The 15,362-nt window shown below is 35.0% G+C and overlaps 2 protein-coding genes across 2 annotated transcripts; one reads left to right on the top strand and one right to left on the bottom strand.

Moving 5' to 3' along the window:
- Positions 1 to 216: 216 nt before the first annotated feature.
- LOC115447405 (ras-related protein Rab-30) lies at positions 217 to 10,228 on the bottom strand. The gene is made up of 4 exons (XM_030174436.2): positions 9,796 to 10,228; positions 4,887 to 5,070; positions 2,869 to 3,020; positions 217 to 2,279 (listed from the first exon to the last, which is right to left on the bottom strand). Exons 1-4 carry the CDS (start codon positions 9,964 to 9,966, stop codon positions 2,178 to 2,180), a joined length of 609 nt encoding a protein of 202 aa, XP_030030296.1. The 5' UTR covers positions 9,967 to 10,228; the 3' UTR covers positions 217 to 2,177.
- Positions 10,229 to 10,518: 290 nt separating this feature from the next.
- On the top strand, positions 10,519 to 14,372 carry LOC115447421 (speckle-type POZ protein-like). Its single transcript, XM_037447532.1, has 2 exons — positions 10,519 to 11,982; positions 13,832 to 14,372. The coding sequence occupies exon 1, from the start codon at positions 10,740 to 10,742 to the stop codon at positions 11,760 to 11,762; it is 1,023 nt and encodes a 340-aa protein (XP_037303429.1). The 5' UTR covers positions 10,519 to 10,739; the 3' UTR covers positions 11,763 to 11,982; positions 13,832 to 14,372.
- The last annotated feature ends 990 nt before the right edge of the window (positions 14,373 to 15,362 follow it).

The following is a 15,362-nucleotide window of genomic DNA, read 5'->3' as shown; positions in this document are numbered from 1 at the left end:
ATGCACCATAAGTATTTTGGTTGCATTGATCCCTTTGCACTAGGAGTGAAACTTGATCTATTAACCTAAATATGAATGTCGCAAAGAACATTGTTCTTAGTTTCATTCCTAAAAACGCTAAATCCTAAGAAAAGTTCCCAAAAGAAAGGAAGCACCGCTTAGGATAAACTATGTGCTCACAATGAAAACCTACAAAGCCAGGAATTAGAAGGTGCGTTTTCCTCTAGATTTTTGGGCTCAACAACTCACTAACCTTTCATCAGCTTTATTTATACCATAATGTATGTATGTATAATGTAATGTCACTCCACCTCAATGAAAATGGTGTCGTGATAGATTATTAACTGACGAATTATAACCTAAGGTTAACCGACACATCTACCCTTGGCTATTCAAAACCGGACATACACTGATTCCGGAAAGCCCCACTCTTATATGAGTCACTATGGCGGGTTTATAGCTTGTGTATGGATATCGTTTCCTAACTAGCGTATTTGTGGAGGGGTGGACAAAGGGGGCAAACTCCCGGGACCTCGTGTTATACTAGGGGCGTTAGCAGTCATGGCGGTTTTTTTTAAGCGGCTGATCCCGCAGTCAACACCGGGAGGAACCTGCGAACGGTATACTGGTTCCCCCCGGCTAACGACTGCGGGGGCCAGGAGGAAAAGGGGAAAAGGAAGAATGGGAGAGGAGTGTGGGGGAAGGAAGAGGAAGTACTAGGATGGGCGGAGAGGAAAGGGAGGTGAACTGTTCTACGAGTCCCTGCCAGACTCCCCATGTGAACTTGCAACCATGGGGGTGTAGGCATCACCTATAGTGTGCCTAGGTCCGCAACATAATGTCCCCCCGTGCATGGGCGTGCATTCGGTGTGAAGTCAGAGCGCACAAGAATTGCCTCGGGGGGGTCATGGCGGTTAGCTGCAGGACCTTTTTTGTACCGGAGCTTAGTATCGATTAAGGCCGCCACTGCTAGCGAATGCAAATATCCTAGCCCTGGATTAAGCTACTTGCCAAGTACAGTAACACTCATAGTCACTAATATGAGTATGTAAACAGTATTCAGGTGTATTCTTTATTCACAATCCATAGTCATATTCGTGCAGTTATTCGCCCAGTCATTCGCCATGTCTAAACAACGCATAACACTAACAAACAATACGTGGGTTTCGTTCACTGCCGTCGAATTAGCCCATACAATCCTACTTTACACAAAATTGGGCACATCATATCTATACCATCCAAATGTAAAGGCTTGCTTATTACGTCACCAACACTTACAGCACTCGTTTGCAAATGACCAACGCCTCGCACTATATAAGAGGTACGTCACGATGTTACGACAGCGCTGTAGCACTTAAAAGCGATTGGAATGATCTTTTCTACGAAATACACAGTTCTGTGTGGTGTTTATGTATACAGATCATGTAGTACATCTATATGTTAGTCAAGCAATATACACACAATTATATCACAAAGTAGGTACAAACTGAATAATTATTTGGACTTATGTCTTCAGCCTTTAATAAAATTCAATTCCTACGTAATACCAGTGAAAAAATTCTTACAGTCTACCACTGAAGTCTACGCGATACGCACCACATTAAGCGAGAGTAGTATTTGAGTGCTCTATTATTTATCTCTTGTAAATGATCAAGGCTTTGTCAGCCTCAGAAGCCGTGACATACTGTATGATTTTTTACACTGGGCCAAATCAACAACTCCCTGCTTGCACCTTAAAAATAAATACAACAAAAATTATAATTAACGGACAGAATCAATACCCGTCTTAGTCAAACTAATTAAAATAAAAATCCCTTTTACAATATTAAAAATATAAATCGTCATTTATGTTTAATATTATTTAAAGCATACTCTTATCCACATTATCGCTAAATTCTTTAAACCAATATATTAACGTTAAAGTTTAAACAAAAGAAAAAAATCACTTTGTAATATTTTCATATTACAATTTAACCATACAGCTTTCTCATAATGTAAAATCCCCATTTCTAACAAAATAGTAAAACCGATACCATTTAAATACAGTGTAAAAAAAAATATAAATAATCAACTTGCATCAAATCAAAGTGATGTCCATAATCGACTAAAATGACCGTGTACAGAAACACCACAGTATAGTTAACGCTAGTAATATCAATGAGTTAAATTCGTCATATTTAAGAGCGCAGACAACAGGAACTGTCGCCAACAGATGTCGTCTTACCGTTGATCGGGCCTAAACTGCCATCGTATTTCGGCAGCTCCTTGCATTTTGCTTGCTGAAATAAATATAATAAAAAAAAAACTTAAAACCAATTTAATTTCATACAGCAAAGTGATACCTCTGCACCTGATCGTAAGTGGGGTTCATATAGATTATAGTGTCGACTGATGAGAGATGACCAACCCTCGCGTGTCGTTTTTTATTAGTTGAATGCCTTTAACACAGACAGAGACGAAAGCAAAATACTTACAATCGCCTGCTAAACTATGTTACCATACAACAAACATTCGAAGTATTGGTAAGGGAACTTCTGTGCTATTTCCGCAAAACATAGATTTATAAAGGAATTGTATGGACGATTGAAATGTGACTTTGTAGATGGAGTATACCATTGTGTTATACCATCTCTAGCTAAGAAGAAAACTTTAAACCCACAATGCCTATGACCTTTTAAGATATCCTCGATAATATTTCTTTCATTTCATTTCATTTCATTTCATTTCATCGGTGAAAATGTACTAATTACGTGGACGCCCAACCCTTCGAGTATAATAGCGTAAACCTGTCATATAGTATGTACGTATTTTGCTGCATTTCCAAAATTGGAACTTTTATAGGATCGCTAAGACAACAGCAAACCATACCTCCATGAGTTCAACCGCGATCTCCATGAATAGCCGCTCGACATTCTCGGCTTCCTTAGCTGATGTCTCCAGGAAGTACATGCCGTGCCGCTGTGCGAAGTCCTCGCCGATGTGGCGCGGGATTTCGCGGTCCTCCCTGTCAGTTTTATTACCTGACAAACGTCATACGACATTAGTTTCACCCGGAGTGCTATCAATTGTATCATCCATCAAATTTTGTCTACAAAACAATCCAAACCGTGAACTGAAATATACTTCTACTGATAAAAAATATTTACAATAAACCGAGCTACAAGGCCACATTCACGTTGCCTTGAGCCCGTGATGTTCTGGGATATGAATAATACCTTTTCTGAAAATTAGAAAAGTTCCCGTAATCCTAGTGTCAAGTTTTCACACACACCTATATGGCTAACTTTTGCTATAAACATTGCAACGATAAAGTTTTAGTTTTTACCAAAATCGAGCTTAAACTTTGTTTAACATGTTCTGAGCTTGACAGTTTATACTGTACACACACACCTAGAAAAGTTTAGGTATAGTCAATCATAATTGTATGACATAGAAAGTGTATTAAACTGTCGCTTAGAACATACAAGACAACCCAGAATCCACACGTGTATTAAGACTCATATTTACCAATCTTATTAATTCTACGAAAACTTAGAGCATTCTTGGGCTTTATGAGACAACAGGAGTTGATCGTGACTCCAACTTCCTTAATGAAAGTAGCCATTACGTTAATCCCGGACATGGTTTATCTTTATGTCAAATTTCATCAATATGTGACGGTTTCTACATACATTGATTTAAAATATTTAATGATTGTAAATTGTAATTAAATCGTTGTAATCAAATGCAATGTGGAGATATTGATTTTCTAAAAACTGCGTTTTGCATTAATCCAACTGGAGTTGGGTTAATCATCCGTGTCCATAGGTCGAAGAAAACGGAAACTAATGAACAGTAAACTTTCGACAAACCACAGAATACTGAATTTAGAGAAGAAACATCAGTTTATTATTATATTCAGTACAATATCGTTGTTCAGCCAGTACGGTGCGTTTAAGCTGTCTACTGGAGTTAACCGCACATCCTGTTTACCCATATGCGGTTTCCACTAATGTTGAAGACTTGATTTCATTTGCACACGCTCGGATTACGTATCCACACGTCCCAAACACATATTTATATTGGCGCCATACAAAGAGCTCTTTCGCTTTCCATTATCGTGCTAGATATATAAAAAATATATTTCAGTTCTCAAACTTCGACGCCCTAATGACGTGTTGCAGATTAGACTTTAGAGTTTTGATACTCTTGGTTTCCGAGTAATTGAATGTATTAAATTGATGTTAGATTGCAAAAATACGCGAGAGTTAGTTTTACTATTGTGAGATATGCCGATTTATTATCAATTTATATATTTATGTGCACTGTGAGACATGGGCGCCGGGAGGGGGGGCGTGCAAGTAGGTGCACTTATACCCCCCTGCCCAGAACAAATCACAAATAATATATGTCACTGAATAAATCTACCACAATAGGAACTTTCGACCACCGCAATTTGAATTTGAAAAAAAAACTTAATGATATTATGTTGTATAATGTGTTGGTCCAGATGCACCTCCTTGAAAATAGTGTTGGCGACGGCCATGCTGTGAGATAAAATAAGGTACTTCATCTCGAATTTCCATGTCATGATATGGCTTGTACTGACCGCCGTGCCGCCGCGTCAGCTATAGATAGTAGATACTATTCGACGCCCCGGGATATCCTGTTGAACTAGCCGCTGTTTTCGATAAACGAGCCTAATCGCTTTTTTCAATCCACCGCGGTAATTGACCAATCAGAACAAAGTCTTTTTGGACATGCTTATGAATGACGTATTTTGATTCGTTTATTTTCGGTCGAATACTAAGATTGGGATCGTTTATTGAGAACGGCCGGAAGATAACTTAGACAAACAATCCTAGAGTACACACAAAAGATGTTAAGACAAATTTTTGTATACTCACCAACTAATATCCTAAGCACCTTATTATTGGCATATTCCTCGATCTCCCGCAACCAGTCGGGTAGACAGTCAAACGTCGGCTGACAGGATATGTCATACACAAGTATGAGCGCGTGCGCAGAACGGTAGTAGCTCTGCGTTATCGAACGAAACCTCTCTTGGCCCGCAGTGTCCCATATTTGCAGCTGTAACAAATATATATACATGACCTATGCTGTATTTTTAATCAATTCCACAATAACAGTTAGTAAGTTATTAGTTAAATCGCTGCCATAATATAATCGATAGACAGATATATAAGATACATAGGTTTTGGTAAAAACTAATGGTTTTTGCAATACTATCGTTACCATCGATAGTATTGTATGTATTATTGTCGATAAATCGATATTGTCGCTGTTATCAATAGTATTGCACATGGAGAGCTATCGATAGTGTCGATAGTATCGACAGTATTGACATAGGCGATACGATCGCTAGTACAATCGATATCCTGAATAGTTTTAGAGGTCAATCATCGATAGTCAAACTATCAACGGTTCTGCAACACTATATTAGCATAATATATAAACAAAGAGCAGAAAAATATATATATATATATCTTTGCATAATATAATTTGCATAATGTATGTATGTACGCGACACAAATAAAAATCTTTTCTTTTCCTGTATCAACTTGGCTTTTTTATTAATGCCTTACGTCACAACACGCTTAAATGTCAACATTGTTATTTATGAAAACGATTAACGACGCAATAAATGTTGCACATGGGACTAGCCAAACTTGGCAATGTGCCAACCAAGTGGACCTCGGCCCTGACTCCATTCTGCAGCGTGTATTACTCACATTATGATAATTAGCATGATTATAAAGATACTCTCAGAGGCATAACAGACCATTGGCTGAGTGCGATACGAAAAGCCGCGGGTTTTACGTGGCACTGAGATACATGTGTATAAAATAAAAAGTGATTGAATTTTTTTTGTATATGATTCTTTTGTGATTTTAAATCACTACTAGAATAATTGTATTTTAGTGTCAGGTAAATATATTTCTATGATGAAACATTGTCCACAGTACTGGATTAATGGACATGGTCCACCTGTGTGTATATTTTTTCTACATTATTTCTTAAAAATCTAAAACTAAAAACTTTTATGTTTTACATTATTGATAGCAACATTCGAAACTATAAAAACTGATTTAACATTTTACACATCACTACTATTACATTAAAATATAGCTACTCCGTCATAAATTTATTAAATTCATTCATAATAAATTATGTAAAATAAAGCAAAATAAAAAAACTTACAAGCTTCAATAGCTTGAATCATTAAGTATCCTTTGTAAAATTTTGGATGAGCCCTGTGACAGCTGTCATTAAAACACGCCTATAATAAGGGGTAAGGGTGCAGTCTTCAAAACGTCAGGCGAAAATCATAATATAAAAACCGGCCAAGTGCGAGTCGGACTCGCGCACCGAGGCTTCCGTACAAACCTGTAGATAAGTAAAAGTTCACTCATCGCGACAATCGAGTGCGAGTATGTCTTGCAAAGTGTCTTGCGAAGTTTTGCAAAATGAAATCCATAACATTACAATATGGAAAGCTGGAGGAGCATAAATTAAAGACATAGGTCTAAAAATGTAAGGTATTCGGAATTTTTCGTCTATATGTGCTATAAAACCTTGCTTTATGCCAAGCTTCAAGATTCTTGGTTGACTGGATGTACCCTTTAGGTTTTGATTCCTTTGCGAGTAGTTGCGAGTTTGAAAATATGCGGCTTAAACTGCTGTTTCTTTTGATTGCGTTGACATAGAAGTTTGATGTTATTACAGCTTAAAGGTATTATAGACCTGAGTATTTGATATGAATTTCAATTTAATACCTCTACGCGTTCATGAGGAAAGGGGTAGTAACTTTAAAATTATTAAAAATATTTTTATTATATGATGTAACAAAAAATTTACGGTTTACGCAATTTTTCCTTTATCTGTACTATAAGACGTAGCTTCGTACCAAATTTCAAGATTCTGAGTTCACGGGAACTATCCTGTAGGTTTTGATTACCTTGCGACTTTAAAAAATTTGCGACATAAACGGCTGTATCTTTTGATTGCGTTGGCTTAGAAATTTGATCTTTTCACACCTCCAAGGGACATTAGACCTGAGTATTTGATATAAATTTCAGCTTAATATCTCCACGCGTTCCTGAGAAAAAGGGTCTTGACAGACGGACGGACTGACAACAAAGTGATCCTATAAGGGTTCCGTTTTTCCTTTTGAGGTACGGAACCCTAAAAACTGCGATAAAATCCGAAAAATAGTTTTATTTCATCACTTATAAACATAGTATTTCTGGACATTACAATTGTGCATGAAATGTTGGCTCATACAAAGTTCTAGAAATTGTGATAATTTTTTAACACAAGTTACAATTAGAACCATAAAATGTAAGTCGCATAAATTAAATTATACATAGTCTAGATTTATATGACAAGGAAATTATGTCATCAGCTGTTGTGCAAATGTGTTAATAGCTTTTTACATATAATGGCCAAAGGCCTGTAAACTCTATGATAGGAACAAGAATAAGAGAGGTGCATGAATAGCATATAAAAGTTATTGTCACACAATTATTTCCCAATACAGCAAAATCCGGGGTCATAGGGATGGCCAAAGAACCGGTGATATTACGTTGTAATAACCGGAAGGCATACTAAACAATCAATCAATGTTTATGTTTTAATAATCGCATATATAATGTATATAGGTATTTATTAAAACATATCAAGGTGACCAGCAGACAAAAAGAGACATTGAAATATGCAAAAATATTTTTATTTATTTTACATAAACTTTTTTGCTTAGTTATATTGATATGCGCTATCACTCATCATCCACAAATTAAGAACTGTTGTTATATAAACAGTCTCATCACTCCACAATAAACTGGTAAGGGGGTCCGAGGGATGGAGATAGCTTCTATCACTATTCATTTCGATTTGTTTGTAAACATGTCATCACACATCGTTATAATCAGACAAATATGTATAGAATTACATCATCAACAGCACTGGGTTATTACTCATTATAAGCAGAGTCATAATAAGCGGATGTACTTTCCTAGAAGCTCAATAAATTGAGGCTCATGAAATATTTTTTTTTATAAAAACAAAAAATTTGACTATAGTTACATCACTAAAAATGGTTGGTTGTTATGTGCAAAGTCATACTAAACGGACTACTTTATAGTATTTCTAATATAGCAGACTACTTTATGTCTAATATAGCATGTCTAGTTATACAAGTGACTTTATTTAAGTAATAATTAAATATTCTCATGTACTTTGACTTATCATAAGTGTAACTATGTTCGCCTGTGATGAATAAAGCATTTAATTTTTATTTTATTTTACACTGTACTAAAAAATATTTTCCTCAACTGCATTTATTTGTTTAATTGGCTCCAATGTATTTGTCATAATTCCTTTCCTTCAGGGGAATTCCTGAATATCATATAGGATTTTGATAATATTCTTTTTGTGTCGGGTTCAATATGATGTGTTTTACAATTAACAAAAAAGGCAAAAACAAAAACTTTATAATAAATAAAATGACTCCAAAAACCAATACAATCACCACAATAATCCAAGAAATAATAAAACTTTCTATAAAGCTTGACAATGTTTTCTCCAATGTGTGTTTTTATGTTCACATCCACATATATTTTTTTTTATCAGTGTTCTTTAAATCGCTATAATTTTTTAATTGAAATACTGTCATAAACATACAATTTAACCTAAGACTTCATAGGATGTCTAAAATGCACTTATGCACTTGTTAGGAGAAATAAGTACTTTTTATGAAATGATATTCAACTTGAGTGCACATTGATATAAAGGCATGTCATGTCTTTATCTTTAATTTTTACACATATATAGAACTGTAAAGACCCACACACTCACATGGTTATGTAAGTACACATACATAGTAGTGTGCAGAGACTGCACCATACCATACCACACATATAAAAGTGATATTATACACTTATCGGTACAGTATGTCCACTAATTTGCTACTACCAAGTACTCCACTTTATATTACATACTCATGATGCTTTCAAATACAAACCTAGTCATCTTAGGAGCTTAATTTAAATCAAGAATCCTCAAGAGCTCTGACTCCCGTACCAAGCTTTACAGAACTATAATATCAAATGGCCTAATGGCCAAACTATAATATCAAAATAATTACCAACATATTGACAGTGTATGGATGTGGCACAACTGTTTCATTGTAGCATAATTTAAGCCTGGGATGATGTAGTTCATCATAGTTGTGAGAAAACACTACTGACTAATGTGGATTTTTGGACAAATAATAAGACAGAAAGATGTAATTGAATTATTCAATTATACCAAATGTAACAAGCCCAGTGTAAATAATGTTTCGTGCAAGAATTGATATATTTTTAAGAAGACAATACAATTGTACTTAGTTACTTTCATTGTCAGCCATTGTGTTACAATAGAAAATGATTTTCCTCATTCCCACAGTAATGTCTGTTAAATGTATTGAAATTATAAAATGAATTAAAATTAACATAAGTATCAGAGAGAACCAATGTAAATAATGAATTTTTAGGGGAAAAAACATTGAAATAATAAACACACTTGCTAGCTAACTACTTCAAAACATTGTTATACTGAGATATGACAGTATAATAACATTAAACAGGTGTTTTGACAATTAAGTATTTACAGATAAATCCTTTTCGATAAAGCTCCAATTATAACCATATAAGTCGCGACGCTCAGACCAACACTGTCGTTAAAAACAATTTATCATGCCGCCAGAATGATGCAATAAAGAGCCAAAAATGTTCACGCGCAGATCCTACTCACCTTCACTTTCTCGCCGTCCACTTCTACGGTTTTGATCATGAAATCAACGCCTATTGTAGCCCCTTGGCCCGGTGGGAAAAGGCCCTGGGTAAACCTTCGCACAAGACATGTTTTGCCAACACCCGCATTACCAACCAGCACCACTTTGAATAAAAACTTATAATCCTCCATCGCGAGCGCCGAATCACATTTGTTGAAACTATCAACTGAAATTATTTATCACCACTCACTGGTTACGCTTTACTGAATCTACGGCTTTACATTACGATAAGGCAAAGATATTGAGCCCGCACGATTATTTTACGATCAAATGCACATTATAGATTAGATAGGTAGAGTGGATTTGGTTGTCAGATCAAATCTTTATTCCAAAACAATTAATACAAAATGAAAGACAGGTATGTAGGTATTGGGTAGGTCTTTTATAAACTGACGATGTCGATCTCCAGTGTTGCCAACTCTTTTTTCGAAACCCCCAATAAATAAATGTTGAAACCCAGAGACGTTTGTATAACGCCTCATACCTATCCAATATTTATCTTCAAATTCATTATATCAACTACCTGAGGTTTGAGGAAGTTTGGTTCTGCATTACGCTGCTTCAAAACCAATAGATACCACTAGGTATAAGCGTGATTTCCCATTATGATTTTTTAGTTGTTTCTTGCGGAATCCGCTTAAAAGAGTTGGCAATTCTGATCAATTGTCATTTGTCTACTGTCACTGAGATATTGATTTTTCTGTCGGTCAGTGAAGTAAACATAAAATAGACGAACGATTACCAAAGGTTAATAACATATTTAATCAAGGAAATTATAATTTAGAAACGTGAATTTGAATGTAATCTGCGAGTATCAGTAAAAGTAGATTTTATGTAGAATAGAAGCCTAGACTAGCGCATTCCTTCTCCTGTTTAAAAAGGGTACCAACTGGTTGCGAGTAAAATGTCCAGTATAAACTACACAACCCGAACAGAGGGCCAGACAAAAATAAATACTATAATATGGACTGTGCCTAATTTTGTAAATCTACTGGAAAACAAGGTTATTCGGGAGTTCCGTACAGAGAAATCAAAGGACCCAACAGCAGATTCTTCAGAGTCGAGATTTCAGTTAAAGATGCAATTTCTTGGTCGCGACAACGACATTATTGAGATATACTATTTATCCCCCAATCCAGTTTTTCTTAAGTCTCTTTTAACAATATGTTTAAAACGTTTTGAAGAGCGCACCATCGTTATAAAAGAATATCACACTATACAAGCGAATAAGTGGCAGTACTTAGCCACTCTATTTAAGCGTGATATTGCTAGTTATGAAGGTCGTGACGTATATTTACTCAGTGATGGCAGTTTACGTATAAAATTCCAGTTCATGGTTACAAATGATATTAAAGTTGAGCATTCTAATGTACCTGAGGCACAGTTAAGTGATGACTTTGAAAATTTGCTCAACAATGGATTATTCTCAGATGTTACTATGAAATCTGCTGAAGGTACTGAATACAAAGTACACAAAGCTGTGTTAGCGAGCCGTAGTGCAGTTCTCAAGGCACATTTTGAACATAACACAACCGAGTGTTATACCAACACCATTGAGTCTCCATTGGAAGCAGATGTGCTACGAGAAGTACTCACGTTCATATACAGTGACAAAGCACCGCGAGTCGATGAGATACCAGAAAAACTTTTAGCAGCAGCAGACTATTACCAACTCAACAGACTGAAAAGTTTATGTGAAGAAGCATTGCACAAGAGACTCACTGTTGAGAATGCCATAGAGACACTGCAATTGGCAGATTTACACTCGGCTAACACTTTGAAGCAATTAACTCTGGAGTTCATAAAGGACGGCCAAGCAAGGTTAATAACTACTACTGATGGATGGGCTAAAGTAAAATCTGTTGAGTTGATCAAGAGGATCTATGAGTACATCATGGCAGATGATGTTGATGGTGACATCAAATGAGGAAAAACATAAATACTCCTTGCTTTTTAGAAACTGTAATGCTTCAAATAGCAGTAAATATTAATATTGTGACTCTTATTAAGGTGTCATAATATATAATGCAAAGCTTCTCAGTGGGTGGAAGAACATTCTGCTACCACAATTATTTTGCAAACTTTTATGTTTATCCTAAACTTGTAAATACTACAAACATCTCTTATTTAAATTTTAATGCACTAACGCCCGAATACTAAAACGCTACTCAACCAACCAACTTGTCTGAGGCCTACTTAAATTTAATAGGCTACTTAATTTAAATGGCATTCTCAAACGTACGTTAAAAGATTTTACGGAAAACTCAGTTGAGGAGCAGTTAATTTGCTATAGATTATAAAAAGTTTGTTTTCGTTTACATAATTTTAATAAAATGGTATTTATGTGTCGTTTCACGCAGCATAATTTATGAAACATAAAAAAAAATCAAATAACGTAATACGCAGTTTAATTAAAAATGATTTTTAATAATTAAATTCTCAACATTGATGTAGTAAATACATTCCAACTTATTTATACTTGCCATTTGGCAGCATGATCAGTATTGACATTAGTCATTTTAGAAAAAAAAACTTCTGTATCTGTCAAATTTTCGTCAACAATTAAATCATAGTGACTAGTGATTATTTTCTCTTTGTTAACAACATAATTCTTATTTCGTGTCTTACCACAGAAGTTTCTATTTTATAATTGTATAAATATAATCAATGGAGTCTGCAAATAACAAAACCCAAAAAAGGGGTTGAAATTATACCTAAATAGAAAAACAAGAACTGCTGGATATAGTGAAAAAGTAAGTATTGGATTTATTTGGAGGCCCATCGAATTAAGAAAAAACGGCATTGCAGGATGCGGGCTGCTTACGACATTCAATCTGGAAATTTTGCGGGAGGCCTTTGTTCAGCAATGGATATCATGTGGCTGATAATGTTTTTTTTTTTGTTAATTTTTTTTAAAAAATATATTTGTTTTATTGGCAGCTCTCGTGAGGAACACAAGCAGTGAGCTGTGGGCGAGTACCCGGCTGTGAAGTGAGAGGCCGTGGGTTCTCTTGTGTGATATATATAATCAATCAATCAATAATTTATTCAAGAAATAGACTTCTGCAGGCATCTATATATATATATACTATGTGTAGCAAAATGTCTGTAATGTAATGTTTATATCTCTGATATATAAGAATTACAATTAAAAAATATAATAATTACAATAAAGTTTTTTCTTGCTTCTCTAATAATTATTTCTTCATTCAGACATGTTGACTTTCAATAAAATTAATTTCCCTTAAAACTGTTACATACACACATAATAAAGCTAATCATCCTAGAAGGGGTAGGCAGAGGCACAACTAGTTCCATGATATAAGCATAGGCACAACTAGTGCCATGATATGAGTACACCATGATGTACCGTAGGATCCTACACATGAAAAATATCCCAGATGACCCTTTGATAGGTGCCTGTCGTAAAGAAACGAAGGGCAATAAATATCTGGTATTTCTTTTTATCACCGGCTAGGCTGGATCAATATCCAGTTTAAATCAATATGATGAATGAACATTGCTGAAATGACAATTCCTGAATTAAAACGCATAATTTAGGACAATTCCTGAATTAATGAACATAAATACTCTTCGCAAGTGTCTAATTTCTCTCGATTTCTTCGATTGACCCTATATTCTTCTTCAGACAGTGATGATAGTGAAGAAAAAGACATTTTATTAAATCGAAAGAGAATATAATAACAACTAACACAACAATAAATATTTTAGCGTAAAGATTTGAGAGTAGTCGCAAGCACTCTCAAATTAATCTCAATTAACAGCCATATAAGGCGGCCTTAAATAGCTGTCAAACTTTAAGCAGGGTTTGTGAATACCGTTTGAATCAATAAGCGGACCTTAAACCTTCGTCGCCTTAAATTTAAGGTTAGGAAATAAGTGACGTTTCAGTATACCAATTTCAAAGATAACGAATGCTTAAATCCGTGAGGCCATCTTAAATATTTAAGTGGCGTTTGAGTATTCGGGCGTAAGTATATAAATGTATCTAATTATATATAATTGTAAATTATAATACCCAGCCATGTATTTATACTGTCCCACTGCTGTATAAGGGTATCCTACCACTGAAATAATTTAAGCTTGGTGACCATATCCTGGACTACATCCTTCGAGGGTGGACTCTAGTCTACATTAAAATAGCTATCAACTTCAAGTGGGAATCATGAGGGGCAAAACTTAAAATTAATTCATTAGGGTCAAAAATCCTTCAGATTATATTAAAAAAGTTTTGTTTCTCACGATTAGAGATTTACGTTACACAAAACTCAATTTCATACCCAATTTGAGCGTCAAAAATAAAATAACCTAGACATTGTTCGAAAATATTTTGTAAGAAATAAATAGAATGTCCTATGATCTTGCGCACGGTGGCGACAATTTCTAATAAACACAAAACTGTGTCTAATATCATAATCAATGTCGGCCAAAAATCCTTCAAAATCAAGTTTTTTATATCGTTAACATTTCGATGTCTGTGTTATTTGACTTTATTATAATACTACAAGTTATTAAGCACTTTATTTTCAAATCCATGTCGGTTAAAATTAATCCATGAAACATCGGAATGTTTGCCGGCAAACAAGACAGCTACATGACATTTACATCGGTCACGGGAATATAACCTTATATACTACATAATAAGGTTATTTTTCCGCGACGCGTAATGTCATGTTTCCCGGCAAACATTCCGATGCTTTAAAACTATTGTCATGTTTGTACAGATGACAGCTGTAACAATCCTGAGAATACCAGATTTCTGGCGACAAAAGACAAGATTGGTTCCACCTATAAAGATATTTATAAGATGTTTTTATTACAACGTCATTGGGTTCCACCAATTCAGTGCCGTCGTTCTTTAATACAAATTCACATAACAGTAAATAGGTAACATCGTCGATATCGGTTGCTTGCCTGATTGCGCGTTGCATTAAATGTTGCTGTTAGTATGAGTCGATATTGTAATAGGTGTTTTGAGAAACAAGTAAACGTTTTGTTATATATAACGATATTGAAAAAGAAGAACCGACATGCGTAATGATTTCTTATGTTTACACGAATATTAGACATTAAAAATAAACTATTTTTCGGGTTTTTTCGCGGTTTTAATATTATAATGTTCTCCCGACGTTTCGAAGACTTAAAGAGAATCCTCCCCGTGATCACGAAGGCTGCAAAGTCTTCAAATTGGGCGAAATCTAAAATATTAAAACCGCGATAAAACCCGAAAAATAGTTTATTTTTGATGTCTAATATTCGTGTAAACATAAGAAATCATTACGTATGTCGGTTCTTCTTTTTAAATATCGTTATATATAACAAAACGTTTACTTGTTTCTCAAAACACCTACTAAAATATCGACTCATACTAACAGCAACATTTAATGCAACGCGCAATCAGGCAAGCAACCGATATCGACAATGTTATTTACTGTTTTGTGAATTTAAAGAACGATGGCACTTAATTGGTGGAACCCAATGACGTTGTAATAAAAACATCTTATAA

This window comes from Manduca sexta, chromosome 7 (assembly GCF_014839805.1).
Source record: "Manduca sexta isolate Smith_Timp_Sample1 chromosome 7, JHU_Msex_v1.0, whole genome shotgun sequence".
Taxonomy (NCBI): Eukaryota; Metazoa; Arthropoda; class Insecta; order Lepidoptera; family Sphingidae; genus Manduca; species Manduca sexta.
The sequence above is the reverse complement of the archived record's forward strand: the minus strand, read 5'-3'. Positions and strand labels throughout refer to the sequence as shown.